The following is a 23,927-nucleotide window of genomic DNA, read 5'->3' as shown; positions in this document are numbered from 1 at the left end:
AATTGGAATAATTTACCAAGAGAGATGTTCAATAAATTTCCCATTTCCTTGAAATCATTTAAGAAAGGGCTAGGAAAACAACAGATAGGGAATCTGCCAGCTGGACGACTGCCCTAAATGCAGATCAGTATTGACTGATTTATTGATTGACTGATTTTTAAATGGTTGCTGTATTCCTCAACAAAAGATATCATGAGTTTGGATATTTGTTACTAAGTCCATATCAGCGTCGAGTTACGAGAAAATGGGTAAACATGATTTAATGAAAATCGGTACGTAAAGTCGGAGAATAAGGAACTACAGTCTAAGCCATAAATAATTTTATAAGACTCCCTAACACCACAGAGTCGAAAGAAAACTAAATGTGAAGATCTACAGCATAGAATGCTCATAAAATTTATCAACAATAACATTACATTGACCATTATTTGTTGTGATGTGCTTTGTGCCTTCTGTTGCCAATCATGTCCGATAGAATTTGCCTTACGTCGCACCGACAAAGATAGGTCTTATGGCGACGATGGGATAGGAAAGGGTTAGGAGTGTCAAGGAAGCGGCCTTCGCCTTAATTAAGGTACAGTCCCAGCATTTTCCTGGTGTGAAAATGGGAAAGCACGGAGTACCATATTCAGGGCTACCGACAGTGGGGTTCGAATCCACTGTCTCCGGGATTCAAGCTCACAGCTGCGAGCCCCTAACCACACGGCCAACTTGCCCGGTCGTACCGAGTGTAACACTCTGCCTGAATATTGGCGGAAAGTACCTGGAGATTTAGATAATTTTCTTCTTTAGCATGCCATTCCTCTGGTTCATAAATTTTCTTATACTACTGGTACATAACACACTGGTTTATCATAGCATTCGAGCTATTCAGTCCCCACTGCCGGAATGAGCAGTGTGCATATTTAACGGAATAATGGCAGATGAGTCTTCATGGCTGTCTGCGGCCTGGTCATTCCAGCTCTGGAACTGTGGACTGTTAGATCGGCACCGTAGTACTATTTGTTAAAAGTGAGAAAATATGCGGTTTTTCATTTCATTGAGTATTTTGTATGATAACATTGCTTTTAATCGCTACTTTCCTACTGACGTTACTGTAATGACCTATGTTGACTTCAGTTAGGAAAGCCACAAAGTCAGTCTTTCTGCGAATCCCGTAGCGAAGCACGGGCACATCAGCTAGTAAGAGATAAAATGAAACAAGGGGAAGTCGACTGCTAAGGTGGCAGCAGGTTATGAAAAAGGAGTTCAAGTGTATGCAATTTTAAGAAGAGAAAAGCTGCAGCATTTTGTACGAAATGTTTCCTGAAGACGGGAAATCAATGAATCAATTGACTCCAATTCGCATGGTTACTCATGTCTCAAAATTGATGAGTACCAAAGATAAATAGTCATTTACGGTAATGGGTACCATTTGCAACGATAGGAACTGTTAACAATAGGGTACACACGGCCGGATTTAGGGGTTTTCACTGGTGCAGTCCATAGGCGACCTGTGCGCTTGAGTGGTGTAGGAAGAGGGCGAAACATGGTGTCGGTACATACCCTAATCTTGTCAAGTAACACCAAAGTGGTCTGCTCACGATCAAAAGCGTCATATGTCCTCACTCCAATTGAACCCAGACTGTGGCACGCAATATAGTGACTGCATGCCACCACCTCTCTTACCATGCCGAACAACATTCTGACGATGAAAATGTTTTCCATCAACGGGAATCGAACCAGATAACTATGGTTTCAGATCATACAGACTTCACGCCTTAACGATTATGCCTACCGGAAGGACGGTTTAGAGTAAGCTGACTACGCTGCAGCCTGGCAGCTCGCACCAAGAAAAAATACAATAATAATATCATCAATAATAATAACACGATTCAAAATTTGGAAGGGTTTCAAGACGGTAAGAGCCTGGAAGGATGGACGGAAGAGACACCATAGCGCCCATGTGAAGGAATACTGCAGGGAGAGAAACCTTCAGACAAAGAAAAAATGAAATTGTAACGTGATCCTCAGTGGTCAATTCGCAAATAATAATAATAATAATAATAATAATAATAATAATAATAATAATAATAATAATAATAATAATAATAATAATAATAATAATAATAATAATAATAATAATAATAATAACCTTGAATACACAAAAAAAAATTAGTTGGTGCATTTCCTGTACACGCTCTAACAGAAAATAATAGGGAAAGTACAAAAGTCTTTAAATCAGGATATGTAAACGTTTCAAGCCAATAAAGGATTTTTAATATTTCGTCTTAAGTATCACAAAGTTTCAATTAATAGAACACGTAATAAATTAGGTTTTACTCATTGTACTTTACGAATAATGAGTTATCCCTTTCATATCATTATTGTATCTAGAGACGTACGCAGACAAACAAAATTTTGTAGGAAGTTAAACTTATCGATAAACTGTTGACAGCCAATTCAATATTCCGCGAATTCAGGTCTTAGAGTTTTAGCTATAACACTATTTCAAAACAAATCGCCTTAAATTATTAGTTGGTTGTAATTGTTAATAACCGAAGATGATTAAAGCCAAAAACTTGAACCTCTTTTTGTGTTTAAAAAGAAAGCTGAAAGGGAGGCATGCATGTCTGACTCACCCGCTGGCCGAGGAAGCGCGCTTCCAGCAGTTCCTGCTTGCGCGGATCCAGCGCCGCCTGGAAGTGCTCCATCTTGACGCCAGCGCCTGCACACACATCGGACACATCACTGCAGGCTGAGAGAGAAATAAATAGATTATTACTACACTGAAGCAGCAAGTAACTCTGACTCTCACAACAGAGTGACTTTATCTAGGACAAACAAAACAGCAATAAAGCCAAATAAATTATATATATATAGGTTGTATGAAAATTCAATACTCCAACCGATAGGGATGATGGAGAAGATCGAAACGAACGTGTTTCTGTAAATGAACATGGCTCTGAAATGAGACACTGGCGGAGAAAATCAGAAACTATATTATAAGAATATAAATCTATATAGCCTATTAAAAGAGTTTACTAAAACAGATTTGGCAAACCCGTCCGTAAGTTCTATTGGACCGATTCGCTTAATTTTTTATTTATATTTCTCCGGGATTACCTGCCGGTGAATCATGAGACACTGATAGGTGTTAAGTTCAGCCAACTTTGAGTAATCATAAAATAAAATCTTTAAATGATCACTCCAGTAATTGCAGGCGACGGTTTACTCTAGCCCGCAATACATTCTGTACTTAGCAGGTTGCTAGGCGACTAACACTTTCATTTTTTCTTCTTTCGAATTGAGCCTCTATGGACGGCGTGTTAACAACCAATTTCATTTTCAGTGTCTGTGTCTTGTTCGTCCTGCCAGTATCTCCTAAGCCCATCGATCGGCACTTTTTCCGCACCTCTGGTAAAGGGCCTCTCCGTCTTCTGGCTTCATTAATATTCTGATATAGGGCCTACCGTCAAACGGGGTGGTTTCGGACAGTATGGTAGATTTGCCTTATTTTGTCGCATAGCAACGAGCCGCCGGTGCTTTGCACTTCCGCGCGCGTTTTAGTTTGACCATGAGATTATGTTTCCCGCGTTCTGTGCTTTTTATTACGAATCGACTTCATATTTTGGAAAATTTCCCGTGTGCACTGGCATTGTAGAAAGTTCATGCATTATCATTAAGAGGATACTTTCGATTGTCGCGGTCGGAAGGAATGCATTATAACTATAGTTCTTAGTGAGATCAACTAACTGAAATGTTTATAAATGATTGCTGTGGAATTTTGGTGTGATTTAGTGAAAAATAGTGTTTTACGCACATTTTACCGAAAATTGAAAGCAGTCTGGGTGATTTCGGACAATGCCTAGAAATTATCAGAGGCAGAAAGAAGCTGCTTCGAGGGGTAATTACGAACCAAAATTATTAGAAAAAGCCGTACGTGATATTAAAAGTGGCAAGTTGTCTTATAGGAAAGCATTTAATTTCTATGGTATGCCTTGGTCCACCCTACAAAATGAAGTGCAGAATCTACATCCAAAAAATGGGAAGACAACCAATGCTAAATGAGGAAGAAGGAAATGCTCAAGGAAGCTCGTCACCCTCCGACCATGCTCCAGCGCAACACAACCTGCTAGTTCCCGCCGCCGCCGCAAATAAAATGTTCTTCTTGGGAAGTCGATTTTTAGCGGCGACTTCCGCCGAGATGAAAGCGCTGGCAGCAACAGTGAAAATGAATGCGATAAAGCACACAATGAATGTAATGACGTTCTGGTGTTGCAAGAAGAGGCTTTCCTTGTTGCAGATCATAAATACAAGTTGTGGAACAAAGAGCATACACGCAGTATTTTGGCCTGGCCTGAAATATTCGATCAAGGGATGTGGATGTCAAATACTTGCGCCCATAATAAAACGGCAGAAAAGTGTTTGTTTTCCCTAACATCCCTGCTGAGGAGACAACAGCTAAAGAACAAATTTCGGAAATACTTCCAGTCCAAGTTGAGAAGAGAGGAATGTTTCTTTTCAAGGAAAACGTATTTTAGATGTATAGGCCGTGGCAACTACATATTCACTGTATCGACTTTTTTTTCTTTCTGATATTTGTATCGTGTGTAAGAAAAATTACTAAGATGTCTCAGTAGGATCTCTGTACAGTTTATAACTACTAATATTTCAATTTAGACCGGAAAACTTCACATTTCCTTGTCAGAAGAAAAGATCGATCAGTAACACACTACATTTATCATTACAATGATTTTAACCAGCTTGTCATATTTTGGACACCCTCAGAACACTTTAAATATCACAAAACTAAAACAAAAAGAACTAAGAATTGATATAAAGGACTGTTTATGTCCGAAATCACCTAATACGCTCTGAAACTTCGGACAGCGGTCTAAAAAGATGTGTGTCCGAAATCACCCCGAACTACGGGGTGAATTCGGACACTACTTTTTGTTTCCTCAGGAAAACCTGCGTTGGTTATATTTTTCGTTTGTAGGGTATTGCATTAATTGGATACAATCCTCATTATTAGGATGATAAACAATACAATTTAAGATTCCCTTCGTGAGTTAAGACGAAAATAACCTCAAAACTGTCCGAAATCATCCCGTTTGACGGTATGTCATTTCCATCCGCAGTATTGCCATTGCATTCAGCCATGTTTGATTACTACCTGTCAAGCCACGAGAGTACACACTTCCTCTGATCAAGGAATAATACTATTCCCTGGTAGATACTCTTTGATTCTCTAACCTTTTCCGGCCTCCAAATATATTCAACAGACTAGCACATGTACCCGTTCTTCGCACGGGAACAGGTAATCGATTTCACGATTCCTTAATGAATTAATGCAAAGCTACTTTTAATACAACATGTTAAACACGTATTCTTCTACGATAAAGCTGAGCAAAGTGGAGACAGAATGTGATAGATCTCCCTCTTTCTGGTTACATCTGATACTGTGGCTGAAGACACATGATAACCTCCCTTATTACCTGTTCAACCGAAAAGAGTAAAATGGCTCTTCAGTTAACCCAACTTGAAATGACAGTCCATGAATGATAACTCCCTTTTCCTCCTATCGAAAAGGTGCACATGAGAAAAACCTTTTTAAAAAAAAATTAATTTCCATTGAGGATTTTAGTTTTCCATTAAGGTTAGACAAGTATACTTTGTGGGATGATAAAATCACTGCCTCGACTGCCTATAAAACCCCAAACCAATCCGGGATTTAGACATAATATTGACCTTAATACCTACTCAAGGACAGACATAAAGTTTGATAGACATATATAGAGTAGTTTCCCAGTTATAATAGCTCAACTAACGGACGAACAGACAAATCGACACACAAAAAAAGCTTTAAAAAGTCCGCTCTAAGAATGAAAAACGGTCCGTTAATGATATCTCCCTTATTAATCATCGTATCAAAATTATGCACATGAGAAAAAAATAGAAACTGAATCCATTAAGGTAGGTAGATCTCGATTAAGTGTGGCTGTATATATGTTGTGAAATGCGAAATCACGGTTCCGGTTTCGTATAAACCACCAGTCAATTCAGGGAATTAGAAACAATATTGGCCCTAAAACCTACCCTAGGACAGGTGGATTCTAAATATGAACATACATACATCAACATTATAGACAGTTATGCCTTTCAGCGTTCAGTCTGCAAGCCTCGGTGAATTTAATAAACGTCGCCACAATCCTCTATTTGCAACTAGTGCTGTGGCGTCATTTAGTTCTATACCTCTTATCTTTAAATTGTTAGAAACTGAGTCTAACCATCGTCGTCTTGGTCTACCTCTAATTATCTTACCCTCTGGTCCATTATTCTCCTAAGTAACCTATCCTCCTCCATCGAGTTCATTCATAAATTAGCCTTTATCTCCTAATTCCGAGTACCCTCCAGCCATTGTTCCCACCTGTTTGTACCAGCAATCATTCTTGCTACTTTCACGTCTGTTACTTCTAACTTATGAATAAGATATCCTGAATCCACCCAGCTTTCGCTCCCGTAAAGCAAAGTTGGTCTGAAAACAGACCAATGTAAAGATAGTTTCGTCTGGGAGCTGACTTCCTTCTTACAGGATACTACTGATCACAACAGCGAGCTCACAGCATTAGCTTTACTACACCTTGATTCAATCTCACTTACTATATTACCATCCTGGGAGAACACACAACCTAAATACTTGAAATTATCGACCTGTTCTAGCTTTGTATCACCAATCTGAATTCAATTCTGTTGAATTTCTTACCTACTGACATCAATTTAGTTTTCGAGAGGCTAATTTTCATACCATACTCATTGCACCTTTTTTCAAGTTCCAAGATATTAGACTGCAGGCTTTCGGTACAGTCTGCCATTAAGACCAAATCGTCAGCATAGGCCAAACTGCTTACTACATTTCCACCTAACTGAATCCCTCCCTGCAATTTTATACCTTTCAGCAGATGGTCCATGTAAACTACGAACAGCAAAGGTGAAAGAATACAGCCTTGTCTAACCCCTGTAAGTACCCTAAACCAAGAACTCATTCTACCATCAATTCTCACTGAAGCCCAATTGTCAACATAAATGCCTTTGATTGATTTTAATCATCTACCTTTAATTCCATAGTCCCCCAGTATAGTGAACATCTTTTTCCCCGGTACCCTGTCATATGCTTTCTCTAGATCTACGAAACATAAACACAACTGCCTATTCCTCTCGTAGCATTTTTCAATTACCTGGCACATAATGAATATCTCATCCTGACAGCCTCTCTGTGGTCTGAAACCACACTGGTTTTCATGCAACTTCCTCTCAACGACTGATCGCACCCTCCCTTCCAAGATGCCAGTGAATACTTTGCCTGGTATACTAATCAATGAGATACCCCGATAGCTGTTGCAATCCTTCCTGTTCCCTTGTTTATAGACAGGTGCAATTACTGCTTTTGTCCAATCTGAAGGTACCTTACCAATACTCCATGCTAATCTTACTACTCTGACGCCATTTCATCCCTGCCTTACCAATATACTTCATCATTTCACACCTAATTAAATCTATTCCTGCGTCTTTATGACGGAGTTTATTTACCATCCTTTCCACTTCCTCAAGCGTAGTTTCAGCAACATCATTTTCCTCCTCCCAATGAGCTTGGCTGTTCGCAACACCACCAGGAAGATTTCCTTTTACGTTGAGAAGATTTTCAAAATATTCCCTCATTCTCTCCAGTGATTCCCTGGGATCTATTATAAGTTCACCTGAATTACTCAAAACACTGATCATTTCCTTTTTTCCTCCCTTCCTAAGATTCTTTATTACTGTCCAGAAAGGTTTCCCCTCCTGCTTGACCTAGCCTTTCCAGGTTATTCCCAAAATCTTCCCACGACTTCTTTTTGGATTCAACAACTATTTGTTTCGCTCTGTTTATTTCATCTGCCTACAAATCCCTGTCTGCCCCGGCCCTTGTTTGGAGCCATTTCTGATAAGCCTTCTTTATACGTTTACAAGCTGCTCTCACTTCATCATACCACCAAGATGTTCGCCTTTACCCATCTTTACACACAGTTGTTCCTAGGCATTCCCTTGCTGTTTCTACTACAGCATCCCTGTATGTCACCCATTCTCTTTCTTTATCCTGAACCTGCTTACTGTCTACTGTTCGGAACTTCTCACTAATCAAATCCATGTACTTCTAATTTCCTCGTCCTGGAAATGTTCTGCCCTTATTCGTTTTCAGACAGATTTCACTTTCTCTACTCAGTTCACTACAGATCAGATAGTGGTCTGTATCTTCGAAAAATCCCCGAAAAACACGCACATTCCTAACAGATTTCTTGAATTCGAAGTCGGTTAAGATATAGTCTATTATGGATCTGGTAACTCTAGCCTCCCATGTGTAGCGGTGAATAGCCTTATGCTTGAAGAATGTATTCGGAACTGCTAAACCTATACTAGCAGAGAAGTCCAGCAAACGCTTCCCATTCGCATTAGTTTCAATCGATTCCCCACATTTACCAAACATCCTTTCGTATCCTTCAGTTCTATTTAACTCTCACATTGAAATCGCCCATTAGCACTATTCTATCCTTGCTGTTGACCCTGACCACGATGTCACTCAATGCTTCATAAAACTTGTCAACTTCATCCTCATCTGCACCCTCACATGGTGAATACTCCGAGACAATTCTCGTCCAAATTCCTCCAACTGCCAAGTCTACCCGCATCATTCGCTCATTTACGTGCCTGACAGAAACTATGTTGCGTGCAATGGTATTCCTGGTAAACAGCCCTACCCCACACTCTGCATTTCCCTTCCTAACACCCGTCAAGTACCCTTTATAATCTCCTATCTATTCCTCGTTATCTCCCCTTACCCGAATATCACTTACTCCTAGCACATCTAGGTGCATCCTCTTTGCTGACTCGGCCAGTTCTACTTTCTTCCTTCCATAAGCCGCATTAATAGTGATAGCTCCCCCATCGAATTCCGTTTCGTTCGCCAAATTGTTTCCAAGGAGACCCTCGCCTGTCAAATAGGAGTTGGACTCCGTTACTCCCATAGGTCCGAGGCTTACGTAAAATGTTCTGAGCTCGGTAAATTCATGAAGGAGGATGCTACCCCACTTACACATGGTCCAAGTGAGGATCTTTCCTCTAACGGGTTATGGAACACAGGTGGATTGTATAGTCCTAGCCGCCTGAGCACAAGGAGGGCCATGACTCCGAATATGTGCGAGATGCCCACTCCCATTCCATAGCAACTGGTATCCCGACTCTCAGGACCACTTACTAGGCCACTCAGCCGTTGCCCATGGTCCACGAACTAGGACGTGACTACAGTAACCCACACCACGAACCATTCTAGATATGAAGTTTGGTAAAAATATATCCAGTAGGTTTCATGTTATAAGATCTCAAACAGTCATCAAGACTGAAACATATGCAGAATGGTCATTATTACACCTGAAACGGATAACTGAATGAACATTTCGCCAAAATAGTCAATATACAGACACAGGGTCATTGAGATTTTATTCATGCAGATAAGGAATCTGCTCCACGTGCAACACCTTTTCGGCTGTGCTCACTAGACTTAGCCTGTAAAACCATCCACTAATGTTATCTCACTTATTAACCCGACGTCGGTCGACTAGTGATGGGATATTCGATTCATTTTACTGAATCGATTCATTCGATTCCATTCGAGTTACTGAATCAATACAGTGATCCGATTCACGGCACATTACAGTCACCATTCCTATTACATCTGTGTAGTGTCTACTGATAAAACAGCAGCAAAAAAATTCAAAGCTTGCTGCTGCAATCTGGTCTTCATTCTATTAAATGCTTTCCTACGTGTCATCTAGCTTTCAGATTCGGGTTTCTCCTGGCAGCCACCTCTTCGCATCAAATTTTGATGTTACAAAGCCTTTCCCCCACAGGGACAATTCCATTAAATAACTACAGAGAATCAGATGAAAAAATATCTGTACGCACAATCGTCAGTGATCAGCATTTTGTGCTTTCTCCCAGGTGGGAGATTCCCTATCAATTGTTTGCCTAGTCTTTTCTTAAACGATTTCAAAGAACATGGAAATAATCGTTGTGTTCATGGTAAGTACACAATACAAAACAAATAAGTTAAGAAAGAAATGCAGGGAAAAAATAAGCACTTGTGCGGTACTATACATGCTCGTTATATTACAGTACAAAACTTGAGTAATTAATAATAAGATGACGAACTGTCATAACTCAAACTTTATACACTAACTTATGGTTTTCTCTCAGTTCTTAGAAAGTCACAACTCTTATTATATATATATACAGAATTACATGTAAAAATAACTGTGTTAGCAACAATTAGCTTACAGATTAAATATAAATCAAATAAGTTGCTTTACCTCGCACCGACACAGACAGGAGTTATGGCGACTATTGGCTTGGAGTGGAAAGAAAGCGGCCGTGGCCTTAATTAAGGTACAACACCAGCATTTGTTTGGTGTGAAAACAGGAAACCACGGAAAACCATCTTAACGGCTGTCGACAGTAGGATTCGAACCCACCGTCCTCCAAATGCAAGCTCATAGCTACGCTACCCTGAACGCATGGCCAATTCGCTCGGTCATCTTTGAAAATACTATGTCTCCTATCAGTAGAGGATTTTTTAAAACGTCATATTTTGTATAGGCTAATCGAGATGCAGAATAATCCTATTGTTTTCTGATCCAACATTTTTTAAAGTTATTGCGTCAGTCGGCTCACTTACCCACTGTCCACGTACACCGGTGATCTAGTGATTCGATTATTGAAGTCTTGTGCAATGATGTGACATAAAAATATAAAATATAAAACAGACAATTTCGAGTGGTCACGAACATGACTTATAGTCATAAGGTAGGCTTGAGAGTTGAGTTGAATTGTCGAATGTAAAATAAGTTATAATAAGGATTCATTTACTAATAAATAGAACCTAATAGCCTACCTATTTACTAGCTAGTTACTTTGGAATTATGTTTTGACTACCTTTTTAACATTGCAAACAAATCCGTATATTATTTAAACCTGCCTGTAAGAAGAGGACAGTGAACGCAAATGGGTATTATTTTCAAAAGAGCTGAGAGCGAGAGCCCGTTATGGCGTACGATTATTTCAGTGTGCTATGGCTCTATATGTCTCGTTGCAGCTGAAGTTCCACTGTGCCGATATGAACCGTGAGTGTGTTGTGTCTCTCTGAGCCGTGATTGCAGACGATTGAGTGTGTCATGGCTCTGTATGTCTCGCCCGTAGCGGAAGTTTGACTCCCCGCCAATGTCCAGCGTGCCGGTAAAGAACCGCACGCGCACGCGTGTGTGTGTGTGTGTGTGTGTTGTGTTGTGTCTCAATGATCCGTAAGCTACTCAGCACTGTCTGCTACGAGTCAACTGAATCGTGTGCCGTGAGCTCGCCGTTCCTGTGAATCGATTCACTCGGACACTTGAATGAATCGATCCACTGTTTCGAATCATACACTCTGCAGCCAAAACTACAGTCAAGTGTAGTTAGACATTTACATTTTCAGCACTATCGTAATCTACTGGCATCGAAAAATGTTGCTCTTTGTAGACAGATGAGAATACTTTCACGCAGACATCATGTTTTTACTACTGAACAGAATAAATGTTCTTTAATTGCATTTGATAATAAACGTCAGTGGAATAGTGATTCTCTTAGGAGTGTACCATGGGGGGAGAAAAACATAGCTGTTTGTTAGGACATGATATTTTTATGTAAGTATAATTCATAAAACATTCATTATTGTAAATATAATGTTTATGTGTAAAAGGGGAAAAATTTTCTAAAAATATTAAAAATGGATGTAAATACGCAAATGAAAAATATTATTTCATCATCATTCATTTTAAATTCTATTTTCATTTTTATATCCAAGATGTAGTGTTATGTGAAATATAATATTCTCTACATTTTTACATTTATCTGCATTATTAAAGAATTAAATTCGATTTTTTATCATTTCTATATTAATTATATGTCTGCAATATACGAAAAAATCACTAATAGTGCTTATCAATTTTTTAAATTTCTAATTTCATTCCCATATTGAATATATAACATTGTTTATTTTCGAAAAATAATGCATATGTAAATACATTTTCAGAAAATGTGTAAACAATAGCACGTGATACTAGGGGTCAATGACCTTGCCAGGGGTCAATGCCCTCGTGGGAAAATGCTGATTCAGCATCCATTGTTTCGCAATCCGCCATGTTACACTACTGTGGTATTAATACCCAGGTCATTTTTAGGTGCAACTCCGCGGAACAGATGAAAGTTTGGCAACGTTGTTGTACACCACGTTGAGCACGTCGCGTTGCAGAGAATATAAGGTTGGATATTTACCAAATAGACAGCGTGATGACGTCAGAATGGATGAATTCTGACTACGAACTGAGGCATACCATAACGCGCTGTCACCTTCCTGTCGAAGAAATGCCAGTAACAACCTGTGCAGTGTAGAGGTCACCTCGGTGCCGTTCACATCGTACACGTGTACGCCCATCACTTGGCATAAGACAGAACCTACTCTCGTACAGAGCGCCATTCCCCTCTCCAGTCGAATCTTTCATGACACCAGAGTAGCCGTGCTTGGCGGTGTCAGAGGCACATGTGATCGTAATCCTTCTGCAAACAGACTGTTCCCAATGCTCAAGTGCAACATGTGATCGCATTTCGTTCCTGGATGATGTTCGGTCAGCCACAGCTGCTTGCACTACGCGAGTATCCCGAAGATGGACTACGGGTGTGAGAATGTTCCACAGACCATTGCTGAAAGCAGCGACCCACTGTGCGACAGCTTCCCGCAGGCTCACAATGAGACCCCGTTCAAATGGCTGCAGTTGCTCAACAGGCGGGGCATGGCTGTAGCCTGGAATGAACGTTGCAAACACTGTTCACCTCTAACCTCAGCACAGCTGCTGCCTTTGAACACATTCCTTCAGGCTGTTGCATTTTTTTGGCAGTGTATATAAATAAATTAGTATAAGATTACAAAACTAATTAATTTATTGATAAGATTTTATTTTGAGAGTTCAGTATTTTTGTAGCTGGATTGAAATACAACGTAATCGAATATGTTTCTATATTCTGTCTTAATTGTTTAAACTTTATTGTACTCACATTATCTGAAGACAATGAACCATGCAGCTACTTTCTGGGTGAAAAAGCTTTGACGATTTTAATTAGGATTATCCATGGATAACACGTCCGATGTTGAGGAGACTGAGTTCACAGAGTCTCTCTTAGGTCATTAACATTTCGTAGGTAGTTCTTTGTAAGTTTCTGTTTCGAAAATGATCGTTTTGCGAAAGAAAGAGCAACAGGAATAATTACGTTAAAATGTTATATTTTGATACCAACTTCGACAAGTTTCTTTAAAAATAACTTGATACAAATATTTGTGAGAGAGCGGTCGTGTTACGAGAGAGATCAACACAACATTTAGATTTTCTGGGGAAGACTGCGGGCTCCTGGCCCTAACGTTACGCCACCGTTTGTCTGTTCTATCATCTCTAGAAGTTTAGCAATTTTGATACATTCTATACTAAACAAAATAACAAAATGTATGGGGAAAATAAACATCACACAAAATAAATACAAGATATAGAATAAGAAGAGTGCAGCACGAGATCCTTCTTCCACTGGTCAAACTTCGAACACTTGCAGGACGAAATTCCGGCACTACAAACTATTCATGATGTAATACAGTATTTTGGGTTTACGCCCCGTAATAAACGACAAACACGGCGTAAACCCAAAATATTACATACTGAATACTTTTTTTTTCTTTTTTGAATTTGCTTTACGTCAGCTGTATAAGTCATGGGTTCGGCGGCCTCCACCTCCACACCCTCCGCAGAGGCCTCCTCCACACTGACTGCGCTTCGGCCGCCTCCAACTCCACACGCTCTTGGGAGAGGCCTCCTCCGCATTGACTGCGCTGGCTAAGACTGCACGCTTAACATCAAATCCGCCATCTTTGGGCTTAACCTTACTTTTTTACGCGAAATAGAGCAAGCCTAACCTCATGGAGGGTCCTAACCTCAGTCTTACGACCGGATGCCCTTCCTGACGCTAAGACAGCAAGCTTAACCTCACATCCGCCATCTTGGAGGAGCTTAAGCTTTTTACGCGCAAGACAGCAAGCCTAACCTCATGGAGGGGCCTAACCTCAGTTTTACGGCCGGATGCCCTCCCCGACGCCATCTTGAGTAGTAGGGCAATGGGTATTCTCGAGACGTTATTTTGAGTAGTAGGGCAATGCAGATTCGCATAAGAGAGCACATTTAACCGCATGGAGAAGCCTAACCTTAATATTACGGCCGGATGCCCTTCCCGAAGCCAATTGCATAAGATGGCGGCTATACACAGCTCCTTATGAGACTCCTTAAGGGCACTTGCGCAAGATGGCTGCTGCTCTTAGGAGACGCTCTAGCGACGATTGCGCAAGATGGCGGCTATACATGGGCTCTTATGAGACGGCTTAAGGGCGCTTGCGTAAGATGGTGTCGTTAGCCGTTTACACCTTCAACACTATCGCGACGTACTCATCTCAAGAAATGCCACTTTCTGTATGCAAAAAGGGATTCAATCACGCAAACATCATGTGCATCGAACAAAATAAATGTTAATTGCTTCCTTTCAATGACAAACGTGTATGGGATAGTGATTCCCTTACCAAGCAGTGTTCCATGGGGGTACAGCTTCAACTAAAACTTGTACATATAGGAATTGCATTATTAATTAAGAGGGGGAAAGGTACACGAACATTGTAAGATAAAACTTGTACATACAAGAAATGCATTATCAATTAAGAAGGGAAGAAGTACACGATCAAGCAGAAATCACTACGGCAAACGAATCAAGATAAAACTTGTACATACAAGATGTAATAAATAATGTAGAATTGGCATATTCTTTTATTTTAGATCAGGTATTACCTTCTTCTCCTTCTCCTCCTCCTCCCACTCCCTCTTCCTCTTTGCAAGATATAGTTTGGTTAAATACTACATCACTCGAGGAAGAAGAGTAAGTATGTCAAGAAAGAAGGTGTCCAAAACAGCAGAATCGTAAGTATGTTATCGTCTCAGCTTGGTAAGAGAACATCTCAGTAAGTATGTTGAGAAGGGATTTTTTTAATCCATCTACAAAAGGTATCTCTATGAACAGTGTTTTGTTGTTCGATTTTAGTTTGTTTTTTCTACGAAAGTATCTCTTGGAGTGCTGTAAACAGTGTTCTAAACACTTGTTGTAGGTAACGACATCAACATGTGATTTATTTATTGGAATCATATGATGTTATAAGGAGGAGGGAATGTAAAAAAGAAACGTAGCTATACCTCCTCCTTATCAGATACCCCTTTACGCCTTACACCATCTTCCTAGTACCATGTGTAGTCCTGGGAGGTTAATGCGTGGTCAGCGCAACGTTAGACCTGCAAGGGTATCGAACGTGAAGTGTAGGTAGGGACTTTATTCTGTATTCGGGGAATTCTGATAATACGCGAAATCCTGCAGAGCAAGTCCTGGGAGGTTAATGCGTGGTCAGCGCAGCGTTAAGCCTGCAGGGGTATCGAACGTGAAGTGCAGGTAGACAATACGCGAAAATCCTGCAGGGCTAAATTCCGGCACTACATTAGGTATTCAGTATGAAGATAAGATCCTGTGTGTGTGTGTGTGTGTGTGTGTGTGTGTGTGTGTGTGTGTGTGTGTGTGTGTGTGTGTGTGCCCAAGTCGCGAACTTGTACAAACAATAAACTTTGTATTCCTTGTGTGAGCAAATACTTTCAACTGGCCTGTGCAGTCCTGTTGATATGTGCATACTAGGTAAAAAAAAATAACAATGAACTCGCTATTTCATGTCCCCACAAAAACTCCTGACACACCTTTTCCTGTTACAACTTGACAAGTGCCCCTAACGAGACCCGATCTAATCTCTGTGTACGTCCTAAATTTAGCCCCGCAGTAGTTCAGACTCAATCTCCCCGTCAGCTCTCAGCACCAAAGTCCCTGGATCATGTCCAGTTAGGTTGAGCCTCAAACTTGAGACTGTAACGCCTTATGGCGTCAAATGCGTGGGATAACCTAGCACTCTTAACCATAATCACGTTAGTAGTTGGGTTAAGCTAGCATTCTTAGGTCTGTAATGCTAACACCCTTATGCCTAGGATCGAATCCAGGACCTGTGAGGTTATGCTTGGAATCGAATCCGTACCTGATAGGATAAGCTTACACTAGAATCACGTTAGCAGTTGAGTCAAGATTTATTGTCATCGAATTTAGGACTTAAGCCTTTACGCCTACAGTTGAACCCGGGTTCTGTCAGGTTAAGCTTAGAGTCGAATCCGTGCCTAATAGGATAAGCTTACACTATAATCACGTTAGCAGTTGAGTCAAGATTTTTTTAGCCTCTAGGCTACCTTTCTCCATATAAGCCTGTGTATAGCCGCCATCTTCTGCAACTGACATTAGGAAGGGCATCTGGCCGTAAAACTGAGGTTAGGCTCCTCCATGTAGTTAGGTGTGCTCTCTTATGCGAATCTGCATTGCCCTACTACTCAAAATAACGTCTCGAGAATACCCATTGCCCTACTACTCAAGATAGCGTCAGGAAGGCTTGCCCTCTTACGCGTCAAAAGTAAGGTTAAGCCCCTTTAAGATGTCGGATGTGAGGTTAGGCATGCAGTCTTAGCCAGCGCAGTCAATGCGGAGGAGGCCTCTCCCGAGAGCGTGTGGAGGTGGAGGCGGCCGAAGCACAGTCAGTGTGGAGGTGGAGACCGCCGAACCCGTGACATGTAATACCGGTACTTACGTCGCACAGACACAGACAGATCTTATGGCGACGATGGGATAGGACAAGGCCTAGAAGTGGGAAGGAAGCGGGCGTGGCCTTAAGGTACAGCATTTGCCTGGTGTGAAAATGGGAAACCACGGACAACCATCCTAAGGGCTGCCGACAACAGGGTTCAAACCCACTGTCTACCTGATGCTGCAAGCTCACAGCTGCGCACCTCTAACCGCACGGCCAACTCGCTCGGTCATGAATAGTTACACGGGGCGTGAAATTCTAAATGATGATAATATTGTTTAAATTCAGGTTAGCGAATAATAAAACAAGGAACAGTCTTGCGACATAGTGGTTTTCCCGCTAAATCTAATGTTTTTACTATTCGTCAGTGGGTTAATTTTAAGACACTGTGGCCAGAGGGAAATCTAGTCTTTTTCATGATTATGTCAGAGAATATATTGGTGGTTTTTCTATTAAAGTTCTGTGCAATGAGATAAGAGAGTATCATAATGTAATAGTTAAAAGTTAAGTTCGTGACGTTGAGGGTCGTGGTACCATTAAAAAAAAGGAGCCGGGAAAACCTAAACTATAGGTGGAGCTGAGATTCATGGTATTTCCTTAAAATACGGAATCAGGGAACGCTTCGGTGCGTCTTTGTTTCTTCCTTCTTTCTTTCATAGTAAAGTATCACTTCTTCTAGTGTGAGTCATTGATTCTCCTTATTGAATCACCTAACTCTGACGCCAGCCGGAAAATTAAAAATCAGTTGGAAAACTGAATCCTTTGTTAAATGGTCACAAACCATGGACCCGTTAATTTCTGGTGTATAGTGATGAAATGCTGTCCCAATCCACTTCAGGAACTGGGAATATTTGCACTGCCATGGTCATGTGGAATAAATTGGAGAGAATTTGTAGTCAGTAGGACATTCTTCAAACTGAAGCCAAAAATAGAATGAGACAAAAAATGATATATTCGCTTTTATCGATTCGGACAGGACTGAGAATACTGCCATATGAGCTACGAAACGAAGTATCATAACAAGCAGGGACTGAAAAAATATATCAGATATCTGATTCTACTCCTACTCTGTGCCTTCTATCCAAAGGTCTGAAATATAGATCAATGATTACAAAATATGTTTGCCTTGAAATATATTTCGAATATTTTTAGCCTTTGACCTAGACGGATATACTTATTTTTTCTTTCGTTGTAGAATTTTTGTACCTCAAGCAAAGCAAGGGTAATAGCTGGCGCGGAGGGGTGCTAGCGTTTTCTGGTGGTTTACAAGCAGCCGTTTAGTAGGCAATGCTATTCCACTGTTGGCAACAATGAGCACAGGGCAACATAATTATGCCGAAATACTGAAAGTGTAAACAAAACACAAATAAGGCAAAATAAACAAGTGTAAGACACAAAAATGAAAGAAAACAACGTAACTTCAAGGGACAACGTGCCCCATCAAGGCCGAAAAGTCTCTCGTTTGATGATTTACGTGCAGCCGCGTAGTGTCCACTGATGTGTTGGAAGCGCCGCTTTCGTTCATACTTCATGAATTTATTGATTTAGAATGTGTATGCTATATTATAAACTAGCTGATTTACCCGTGCTTCGCTACGGGATTCTCAGAAAGACTGACTTTGTGGTTTTCCTAACTGAAGTCAACATCAGAGAGAGAGTCATCTCCGTACAGGCAATGAAGGCCCTTGGAGGGGTGGAAGGTAAAGGCTTCCACTATCCGTAACCTTGGCACTTGGTGGGGGAGAGTGGTTAGCTCTACGCCCGGCCTTCTTTGCCCCCACTCCCCAGAAATTAACCTGGTACTCATTTTTTATGTAGGCTGAGTGAACTTCAGGACCATGTGCACCTTCGGAAGTGGAAACGTAGTTTCTTAAATTTTACGACTTCCTGACGGGGATTCGAACCCACGTCCTTCCGGGCGAACCGAGTACGCCTTTACCGCCTCGGCCAGGCAACATAAGTCATTTAAAAAACGCCAGTAGGAATGTAGCGACTAAATGCAATGTTATCATATAAAATACTCGATGGAATAAAAAACTGAACATTTTCTCACTTTCAACGAACAGTGGTACGGTGCCGATCTAACAGTCCAAAGTTCCACAGCTGGAATGACCAGGCTGCAGACAGCAGTGAATACTCCTCTGCCATTATTCCGTGAAATATGCACACTGATCATTCCAATCAAGCTTCAATTTAGGGATTGAATAGCTAGAATACTATGATGAACCAATGTGTTACGTATCAGTAGTATCAGAAAATTTATAAACCAGAGATTTATTTAATAATAAATAAATATAAAACAGAGGAATGGCATCCTAAAGAAGAAAGTTGTCTAACTCCCCAGCTACTTCCCGCAAATATTCAGGTAGGCTGTTACACTCAGTACGACCGGGCGATTTGGCCGTGTGGTTAGGGGCGCACAGCTGTGAGCTTGGATCCGGAAGATAGTGGATTCGAACCCCACTGTGGGCAGCCCTGAAGATGGTATTCCGTGGTTTCCCATTTTCACACCAGAAAAATGTTGGGGCTGATCCTTAATTAAGGCCAAGGTCGCTTCCTTCACAGTCCTAGCCCTTTCCTATCCTATCGTCGCCATAAGACCAATCTGTTTCGGTGCGACGTAAAGCAAATTTTAAAAAACTCGGTACGCAGCAGTAATCCTATCTATCGGAGATAAGTGTTAACAGAAGACACAAAGCACATCACAACGAACAATGGTCGATGAAATGTCATTGTTGATCAATTTCATGAACTTTCTTTATTGTAGCCCTTCACATTTAGTTTTCTTTCCAGTCTGCGATATTAGGGCGTTTTATAAAATTATTTTTTAGCGTAGACTGTAGTTTCTCATTCTCCGACTTTACATACCGATTTTTATTACGTTCGGTTTACCTATTTTCTCGTGACTCGGCGCTGATATGGACTTAGTAACAAAAATCCAAATTCATGAATACCTCTGTGATCATAGCCGGGACGGTAACAATGTATAAGAGATAAATGATCGAAAATTTAGTTCTATATAACTTTAGTTATGTAGTATTTATAGATACGACCATTAGTAACAAATATTTGAGAATAAAATTGAAGGCTATCCCCTAAATTACCATTTTAATCAGCGTGAATAAAATTACTTATGGGCTAGATTATAGCGAACTATTCCCCGACTTTGTATACCGATTTTCATTAAGATAGGATCGCTAATAACAAATTTTTGAGACTAAAATTTTAGGCCTTCCCCTAAACTACCGTTTTTCTCAGCGTCAATACAATTATTTACAGCCTAGATTATAGAGACTTGTTCCCTGACTTTGCCTACTGATTTTAATTAAGATACGACCACTAATAACATAAATATCTGAAAATTACATTTTAGGCCTCCCCTAAACTACCATTTCACTCAGCGTGAATAAAATTATTTATGGCCTAGATTGTAGCGACTAATTCCCCGACTTTACATACCGATTTTCATGAAATTCTCTTCAGGCGTTTTCTCGTGATGCGTGTACATACATACAGACAGACAGACAGACAGACAGACAGACAGACAGAAATTACGGAAAAGAAAAAAGTGCATTACCTTGTTACTGTGGACATGACCGATACAGAAATACCTTTTTTTTTTTCTAATTCTGAGCAATGTACAGACAAAACTCTTATTTTATATATATATATATATATATATATATATATATATATATAGATTTCGTATAACTTTCTCCAGTTAATCCACAAAAACTCCCAATCCCCACTGAAAGGTCGGCCGTAGGGTGGTAGGACATAGGAACTCCCGAGACCCATCGAGATGACTTTAAAGTAACAGGCAAGATTACAAGGTTGTAAAGTTATTTTCCGAATTGCTGTTTAGTTTTTCATTAAGTGCATTCTCAAAATTAGTAGTAGTGTAAGGTGTTATGTACAGTGGTGGACATTGGTATAAAGACACGTGGTTTATTTACCTTAATCGCTGTGAATGACAGACCAAATTAGAGATTTTATATTATAAATATAGATAGACTAGCTGATGTACCCGTGCTACGCTACGGAATTCTACATTGTTTACAAAATTCTAGCTTAGGTAGTGTACATGTTGTAAGATTGTATTAAATTGCATAGTTCTTAACGTTACCCTAGAAACGCGACGGGGAAGTCACCAAACGTCTTTTCTCATGTGAAGACTGGGTTAGGGAATGTTCATTGTAATGGTAAGCCTTCTTGCCTACCATCGGTCACAATCAAGTCGGGAGTTTTCATTATAATGGCAGACACTCACTCTCCGCCTGCCTTTTTACATTCTCAGAAAGACTGTCTTTGTGGTTTTTCCCATCTGAAGTCGACATAGGTCATTACAATGACGTCCGTAGGAATGTCGCGATTAAAAGCTATACTCCATGATATAAAAAAAAACCACATTTTCTCGCTTTTAAAGAACAGTACTACGCTGCCGATCTAACAGTCCAAAGTTCCAGACCTGGAATGATCGGGCCGCAGACAGCCGTGAACGCATTTTTGCTGTTGGGGGCGAATAGTGGAGACTCCCAGGGCGAAAACTATGCTCTTTTTACTTATCTGTTTCCAAGGAGTACCCTATGAGTCGGAAAACCTCAATTCACTACACTGGCGGAGGAAAAAACTATTTGACTTGGAGGCAAATTTTTCCAAGCCAGAGGAAACAAACCCTTTTCGCTGCTAATTTGAAATAAAATAAATGTAGAATTTAATAAAAGTGAAAGGGAAGAAGTTTTTCTTAAGAAACGGCTCTTTTTAGGGTTGAGTTTTGAGTTATTTAGTGAACTGTGCTGCTATAATTTGGAATAGGCCAAAATTATAATTCTAGACCAGGTCATAAGTGAGCCTCTATAATTATTCCGTTAAGTATGCACAGTGATCATTCCAATCAACGCATCAGAGTAGGGATCGAATAGCTGAAATACTATGATGAACCAGTGTGTTTCGTACCAGCAGTATCAGAAAATGTATGAACCAGAGGACTGGTATGTTAGAGAAGAAAGTTATCTAACTCCCCCGCTATTTTTCGCCAATATTCAGGCAGGCTGATAATACTCGGTACGCAGCAGTAATCTCATATATAGGAGTTGAGTGGCAGCATAAGAGACTAAGAACATCACAACAAACAACGCCCAATGTAATGTTATTGTTTGTCAATTGTATGAGCTTTCGGTATTGAAGGTCTTAGATTTCTTCCGACTCTGAAATACTACTATCATAGTCGGTACGGTAAATCTGAGCAAAATTCGCATCCGGGAGATAGTGGGTTCGAGCCCCCCACTGTCGGCAGCCCTGAAGATGGTTTTCCGTGGTTTCCCATTTTCACACTAGGCACATGCTGGGACTGTACCTTAATTAAGGCCACGACCGCTTCCTTCCCATTTCTAGGCCTTTCCTGTCCCATCGTCGCCATAAGACCTATCTGTGTCGGTGCGACGTAAAGCAACTAGAAAAAAAAAAAATCTGAACAAAACATAAATAATCGGAAATTGAATTCTCTATAACATTTGCTATGTATTACTTTTCGATACGACGAATAACATAGGTATTTAAACATTAAAATTTAGGCGCATTCCCCTACAATACCATTTTATCCAGGGTGAATGATTATTTAGAGCTTAGACTCTAGTTTCTACATACCGATGTTCATTGAATTCTGTTTACCCATTTTCTCGTGGCTCGGTGTTGATATGGACTTAATAACAAAAATACAGATTCATCGATATCTCCGTTATCATAGCCGGTAAGATAAAAATGTATAAGACATTAATGATCGGAAATTTAATTCTATATACAGTAACTTTAGTTATGTAGCATTACCGGTAGGACACTAATAATATAAATATTTGAGAATTACTTTTTAGGCCTTCCCCTAAACTACCATTTCACTCAGCGTGAATAAAATGATTTATAGCCTAGATTGTAGTGGCTCATCCCCCGACTTTACATACCGATTTTCATTAAATTCTCTTCAGCCGTTTTCTCGTGATGCGCGTATATACAGACAGGCGGAAACGACGGAAAATTAGAAAAGCCATTTTCTTGTTACTGTGGACACGTCCGGTACAGAAATACCATTCTTGTTCAATTCTAAGCAATATATAGACAAAACTCTTATTTTATATATATAGACTAGCTGATGCACCCGCGCTTCGCTACGGAATTCTACATTGTATACAGAATTATAGGTTAGGTAGTGTACACGTTGCGAGCAAGATTGTATTAAATTGCATAGCTTATAACGTTACCCTAGAAACGCGATGGAGAAGTCACCAAAAGTCTTTTCTTTATGAAGACTGGATTAGGGAATTTTCATTGTAATGGTAGGCCCGCTTGGCTACAATCAGTCACAATCAGGTTGGGGAGTTTTCATTATATGGGCAGACACTCACTCTCCACCTGGCTTTATACATCCTCAGAAAGACTGCCTTAGTGGTTTTCCCAACTGAAATGAACATAGGTCATTACAATGACGTCAGCAGGAATGGCGCGATTAAAAACAATGCTTTCATATGAAATACTCGATCAAATGAAAAACCACAAGATTTCTCGCTTTTAACGAACGGTACTGCGCTGCCGATCTAACAGTCCAATGTTCCAGAGCTGAACTGACCAAACTGCAGAAAGCCGTGATCTGTGAACAGTGTTGTTGGTTTTTCTTCGGGGAGAGGAGGGGGGGGGGTCAAATAGTGGAGAGTCCCAGGGCAAAAACTATGGCAATTTACTAATCTGTTTCCTAGAAGTACCTGATAAGTCGGAAAATCTCAATTCACTACACTGGCGGCGGAAAAATCTATCTGACTTGTAGGCAAATTTTTCCTACAAGCCAGAGGAGAAACCCCCCTCTTCACCTATGCGGAAAGCAACCTTCAGGAGCTCTTTACGTTTATGCGAATACCTGAAGGATGTTCTGGAAAGTATAAATTTAAATGAGGAAGGAAAACAATCTTGAACTCCTTTCCAAATGGGGTTGCGATGGATCACAACAGTAGAATACCATGCTACTCCCCTGCTAGTCAGTATTTATCTGACCATCGCATAGCAGAAGGCATCAGCGTCAGCTCTTTTCGGGAGCGGT

General features: G+C 40.4%; 1 protein-coding gene across 7 annotated transcripts in view; it reads right to left on the bottom strand.

The window, feature by feature from the left end:
• Tlk (Tousled-like kinase) overlaps positions 1-23,927 on the bottom strand; it is an 883,856-nt gene that overhangs the window by 570,482 nt on the left and 289,447 nt on the right. For 6 of the 7 annotated variants that reach the window (XM_067146736.2, XM_067146741.2, XM_067146737.2 and 3 more), the window contains exon 3: positions 2,622-2,737. In XM_067146736.2, the coding sequence (XP_067002837.1) occupies positions 2,622-2,737 (116 nt within the window). The remainder of the gene's footprint in view (positions 1-2,621; positions 2,738-23,927) is intronic. The other variant, XM_067146743.2, reaches the window with a different exon arrangement.

This window comes from Anabrus simplex, chromosome 5 (assembly GCF_040414725.1).
Source record: "Anabrus simplex isolate iqAnaSimp1 chromosome 5, ASM4041472v1, whole genome shotgun sequence".
Classification (NCBI taxonomy): domain Eukaryota; kingdom Metazoa; phylum Arthropoda; class Insecta; order Orthoptera; family Tettigoniidae; genus Anabrus; species Anabrus simplex.
The sequence above is the reverse complement of the archived record's forward strand: the minus strand, read 5'-3'. Positions and strand labels throughout refer to the sequence as shown.